The following is a 5,718-nucleotide window of genomic DNA, read 5'->3' as shown; positions in this document are numbered from 1 at the left end:
GTCTGCTTGTGTGTTGTGTGTCTCAGCTGGCTTGCTGCCCCACGGTGGGGAGTGGGTTGTGCCGTTTGGTCGGGGTGCTACCCATGCCTGTGAGCACGAAAGCCTGTAGGTGCACGCAGGGGCATGTGGCAGCCCTGGCCATGTGGGAGTGAGGCCCACGGCCACTGGGCTGGAAGCCTGGGCCTCACCCACTCCCTCCCGTGCTCAGCCTCCTGGAGCCGCCTCTGTAACCCTTTGCTTTCCTGAGAGGAGCCAGGTGCTTTGAAGGAGCCTCCAACGGGGGCCAGCGTCTAGGGTGTCTGTGCTGGGGAGGTGGAGGGTGGGGGTCCCAGGGACCATGGCCTGGAAAGGGAAGTGGTGTTTTCCACAAGACTCTTGTGCCAGAGCCACAGGGGCAAAACAAGCACAAGACTGTGTCAGAACCTCCCTGGGGGGGGGGTTGTGGGTCCCCAGTTCCTGGCATGCAGCCCCAATCCTGGGGCCTGGCTGCCAGCTTCTGCCTGGGCTGGCATAGGGGACACGCAGTTGGCCATTCTGGCTCTGAGCTGGCTGGGCACAAGGTGTCAGGGTGAGGGGGTCCCTTAGGGGCCTCAAGCAGGAGGGCTGAGGGCACCGCCGGTTTGTCTGTTCATGGCGGGCAGCTTTGTGTGGCCACCAGTGCTGGGTGGTGTGGGTTTGGGATGTTCTCTCTCCTGGCTCAGCACGGGCCTGTCAGCCCAGTGTCCTTTGGGCCTGCCCTTCCCCTAGCATCCCTGGTTGGAAGGGTGTTCTTGCAGGGCTACGGGCAGGCGGGGACTGGCTGCTGGTTAAATTTAGTGTGGGGGGTGGGGCAGCTGCCCAAGGTCCACCTGCCACCAGGGCTGCCACTTGGGCTCTGCTGCCAGGGGGCGGGCAGGGGCTGGCTCTGCCTGGGGCCAGGCCCATATTAACCTGTGCCCCTATCTCAGGGCCAGAAGGGCAGGCCTGCGCACTGGGAGGCCGTTGTGGCAGCGGAGCAGAGAAGTGCAAGGTGAGAGGCCTGGGGGCCGGCTATCCTGACCCCTGTGGGTCAGGTTTCCTGGTGGCTGTTGGGGTGGGCCAGCACTGAGCCTGGCCTTTGGGCTAGGCAGGCCTGTGGAGGTGGGTCTCTGACGACCTATCCCGGCTCATTTCCTACTCTCTCCTCCAATCGGGAACAAGAGGGCCAGAGAACTCAGGTCACCCCTAGCCTAGGGTGTGTCCCAAGGGCAACCCCCAGCTGGTGCCTGATGAAAGGGCAGCCATGGTGTGAGCTGTCCTAGGGCCCAGGGCTGGACTGCCTGGCTCCAGCCCCCTCCCCCAGCCCCTCGCAGTGCTCATCAGGGACCAAGGTCCAGCTACAGAGCTCTCGCAGCCTCTGGGCCATAGGTGCCAGCCCTGGAGAGGCCAGATGGAACCCAGAGCCTGAACACCCCTCCCCTCCCCCCAGCACCCCCTGGATTCCTGAGGCCTGGCTCAGTTACTAAGGAGACAGGTCCGCTGGCCCAAGCAAAGATGCGGGTGCCACGAGGGCTAGGCCTTGGCCAAGCCCTGCTGGGGTAAATCCCAGCAGCCCAGGCTCCAGTCTCACCTCGGGGGTCCCTCCTTTCCAGCTCTGCCAGCCCCTCAGGGCTGCTGGGCACTCCCTTCACCTCCTGAACACCCTAGGCGCTCAGCCCCTGGCCCCACATCTAGTCCCTCAGAGCTGTCCGGACCGGGACTGACGTCTGTACCTACCCCCCATGTGGGTCTCCTGCTCTCCCTTCATGGGGACACTGGGCAGGCACCGGGCCTTGCCCCAAGCCCCGCCTGCTGCCTCGCCCACTGTCTCTGCCTCCCTGGAGCAGAGCTGTTCCCAGACGGGTGGGGCGGGGCCCAACTGTCCCCAGCTCCTTCAGCCCTTTCTGTCTCCCCCAGTGGGGCCAGCTGCGGTGAAGAGGGTGCCCTCTTGCCTGGCGTCCCCTCTGCTACGGCTGCCTCCTCCCAGCCGTGGCCCACTGAGCCAGACCCAGCTGTCCCCACTCCCACTTCTGGTCCTGCCACCTCCTGAGCCGCCTTCCCACCTGGTCTGGGTAGAGTCATGGCCTCGAGCACAGGTGACCAGAGCCAGGCAGTGAGGAACGGACTGAGGACGAAGGTGCTGACGCTGCACAGCATGAATCCTCGTGTGCGGCGAGTGGAGTACGCAGTGCGTGGCCCCATAGTGCAGCGAGCCTTGGAGCTGGAGCAGGAGCTGCGCCAGGTATGGCCCAGGCCCCTCGCTGCCCTCCAGGTCACACTGGGGTGGCCGAGTTGGCCCCAGTCCCACTGGCTCACGGCACAAGGGCTGAGAAGTTAGGTAGGGCACGGTCTCCCTGCCTGCTCCCCTCCCCTCCCAGGGTGTGAAGAAGCCTTTCACCGAGGTCATCCGTGCCAACATCGGGGACGCACAGGCTATGGGGCAGAGGCCCATCACCTTCCTGCGCCAGGTGAGGCTCGTGCCCGCTGCACCCCTCCACCCCCCGCCCGTGTGCCCTGACCTCAGCACTCCGTCCTCCCAGGTCCTGGCTCTCTGTGTCAACCCCGATCTTCTGACCAGCCCCAGCTTCCCTGACGATGCCAAGAAGAGGGCGGAGCGCATCCTGCAGGCGTGTGGGGGCCACAGCCTGGGTGAGAGCCAGGGCCAGGAGGAGGCAGAGGGCGGCCCTGCCGCTGGGGGAGGGAGGTCCCCTGGGAGGGCTGAGAACTTCACCTGTAACTCCCATCCTGTCCTGCCCGAGTCCAGGGGCCTACAGCGTCAGCTCCGGCATCCAGCTGATCCGGGAGGACGTGGCGCAGTACATCGAGAGGCGCGACGGAGGTATCCCTGCGGACCCCAACAATGTCTTCCTGTCCACAGGGGCCAGCGACGCCATCGTGGTAGGCTGGGCATGCGCAGGAAGACATTCCTGACACTGCAGAGGGGGTGCCCAGGGTGGGGGACAGGTGCAGCCCCAGGCCCTGCCAACCCTGCCTTCCCCTTCCTTCTTGCAGACGGTGCTGAAGCTGCTGGTGGCCGGCGAGGGCCACACACGCACAGGTGTGCTCATTCCTATCCCCCAGTACCCACTCTACTCGGCCACACTGGCAGAGCTGGGCGCAGTGCAGGTGGATTACTACCTGGACGAGGAACGCGCCTGGGCGTTGGACGTGTCCGAGCTTCACCGTGCACTGTGTCAGGCGCGTGGCCACTGCCACCCTCGTGCGCTGTGTGTCATCAACCCTGGCAACCCCACCGGTGCGTTCCCGCCGCCCCGCCCCACTCCTCCCGCACCCTTGTGCGCCCTGGCAGTGCCGGGTCTGCCGTCCCCCGGCTGCCCAGTGGAGGGCAGTGCGCCCCCTTGGCTCACCCAGCCCTGCTGCCTCCCCCACACCCCAGGGCAGGTGCAGACCCGCGAGTGCATCGAGGCTGTGATCCGCTTCGCCTTTGAAGAGCGGCTCTTTCTGCTGGCGGACGAGGTGTGTGGCGCAGGGGAGCGGGAAGCCGGGCAACAGCCAGCCCCCATGACGCCTTGCGCCCTTCCAGGTGTACCAGGACAACGTGTACGCCGCAGGCTCCCAGTTCCACTCATTCAAGAAGGTGCTCATGGAGATGGGGCCGCCCTATGCCGGGCAGCAGGAGCTCGCCTCCTTCCACTCCACCTCCAAGGGCTACATGGGCGAGTGCGTGCAGGCGAGGCGGGTGGGGGCTCGCGGGCTATGGCCTGGCCCTCCTCGCCCAGTGGGCCAACTCCTCTGCACCTGGCCTGGACGCGCCCCTCACCTGGCAGGTGCGGGTTCCGCGGCGGCTATGTGGAGGTGGTGAACATGGACGCTGCAGTGCAGCAGCAGATGCTAAAGCTGATGAGTGTGCGGCTGTGCCCGCCGGTGCCAGGCCAGGCCCTGCTGGACCTGGTGGTCAGCCCGCCCGCGCCCACTGACCCCTCCTTCGCGCAGTTCCAGGCTGTGAGTTGGGGGCAGGAGGGGGTCCAGGTGACCTAATCGGGGGTGGGGGATGCTGAGTGCTGTGCCCTCATGGGCCCTCCCTCCCTCCCTCCGTGGCCACAGGAGAGGCAGGCAGTGCTGGCGGAGCTAGCGGCCAAAGCCAAGCTCACCGAGCAGGTCTTCAACGAGGCTCCCGGCATCAGCTGCAACCCAGTGCAGGGCGCCATGTACTCCTTCCCGCGTGTGCAGCTGCCCCCGCGGGCGGTGGAGCGTGCTCAGGTCAGGCGGGGGCGGGGCTGCAGGGTGGGCAGTGGTGGCCAGGCATCTCTCCCTGATGACTGCCTGTTCACAGGAGCTGGGCCTGGCCCCCGACATGTTCTTCTGCCTGCGCCTCCTGGAGGAGACCGGCATCTGCGTGGTGCCTGGGAGCGGCTTTGGGCAGCGGGAAGGCACCTACCACTTCCGGTGAGGCCCGGCCCTCACTGCCTGTCCCGCCACCCTGGCCCTTCGCTCACTGTCAACTCCTTTCAGGATGACCATTCTGCCCCCCTTGGAGAAACTGCGGCTGCTGCTGGAGAAGCTGAGCAGATTTCATGCCAAATTCACCCTCGAGTACTCCTGAGCCCAGCCGGCGCCAGGCTGGGCGCCCCGGACTGTGTGCTCAGGGGCCCTGGGGGCTCTGGAGCCCACTGTACTTGCTCTTGCTGCCTGGCGGGCGGGGGTGGGGGCTGGGCCCCTGCCTCTCTGCAGGTCCCTAATAAAGCTGTGTGGCAGTCTGACTCCAGGGAGGAAGCGCTGGCAGCTGCGTGGTCTGCTCCCACTTGCCTACCCTTCTTGCAAGCCTGAGTCCCTTCAGAGAAAGGGCCTTCCACGACCAGCACCCACTTGTTCCTCCTGAAGACCCGGCGCCCACTATGGGCTGGGTCTTCCCCGTGGCCTCTTGCTGTGGGGCAGAGCCCGTCACGATCACACAGAAATGGGCTGAGAGTCCGGAGTGTGAGGAAAGCACAGGCCCACACCCCTTTGTGGAAGCCCCCAGAGCTGTTGGGGTGGGGATGGGGCTTGACAAAGAATCTAGGGAACCAGGGGCCCAGTTGGCCACCCAAAGAAACAGCCTTTCCTGAAGAAGGCACAGAAAGCTGTCTCCTTCCTGGCTCCCTTCCCTGTGAGGTCCACGTCTTCCCTGTGAGGTCCAGGTCTTCCCTGTGAGGTCCAGGTCTTCCCTGTGAGGTCCACATCTTCCCTGGGGCAGGGAGAAATACTAAACCAGCATGGCGCTGGCTGGTCGGAGTGACTGACAGGGAGGAAGTCTTGGTTCTCTTACCCGAGGTAGTAGGGGTGGGGCCACTGTCTGGGGGGCCAGAGAGACCACCTTTGGTGTGTGTGGTGCAGTCCTTCAGCTGGGTGGAGTGGGAGGCAGAGGGAGAGGATGAGGGAGTGTCCCAGGGGAGGGCTGGGGCTGGGCTGAGGGGGGTGGACAGTGATGTGTCCTGGCCTGGGGAGCATGGCTGAGCACCTACTACATGCAGACACTGCTGCAGGTCACTCCATCTGCCCAGATGGTCTTCTGAACTAGGCATGATAACCCCCATTTGATAGACAAGGAAACCTGGAAACAAAAACCTGCTGAGCTGACAAGAAAGCCCCTCAGAGGCCACAGCAGCCAGGGAAGTGCATTGGGTCCAGTGCCCTCAAGTCCGCCAAGGACGGGACTGGCTTTAGAGACTCGCAGACTTGGAAATCGGACTGCCAAGGCATCTGGTTTTGTTCGCTCCGGAG

The 5,718-nt window shown here is 65.0% G+C and overlaps 1 protein-coding gene across 1 annotated transcript; it reads left to right on the top strand.

Moving 5' to 3' along the window:
* The first annotated feature begins 861 nt into the window (after positions 1-861).
* GPT (glutamic--pyruvic transaminase) lies at positions 862-4,725 on the top strand. The gene is made up of 12 exons (XM_050800929.1): positions 862-1,009; positions 2,074-2,239; positions 2,376-2,465; positions 2,538-2,646; positions 2,762-2,895; positions 3,010-3,253; positions 3,395-3,474; positions 3,542-3,678; positions 3,786-3,960; positions 4,063-4,218; positions 4,292-4,404; positions 4,471-4,725. The coding sequence occupies exons 2-12, from the start codon at positions 2,078-2,080 to the stop codon at positions 4,559-4,561; spliced, it is 1,491 nt and encodes a 496-aa protein (XP_050656886.1). The 5' UTR covers positions 862-1,009; positions 2,074-2,077; the 3' UTR covers positions 4,562-4,725.
* The last annotated feature ends 993 nt before the right edge of the window (positions 4,726-5,718 follow it).

Source organism: Macaca thibetana, chromosome 8 (genome assembly GCF_024542745.1).
Source record: "Macaca thibetana thibetana isolate TM-01 chromosome 8, ASM2454274v1, whole genome shotgun sequence".
NCBI classification, from domain to species: Eukaryota; Metazoa; Chordata; class Mammalia; order Primates; family Cercopithecidae; genus Macaca; species Macaca thibetana.
The sequence above is the reverse complement of the archived record's forward strand: the minus strand, read 5'-3'. Positions and strand labels throughout refer to the sequence as shown.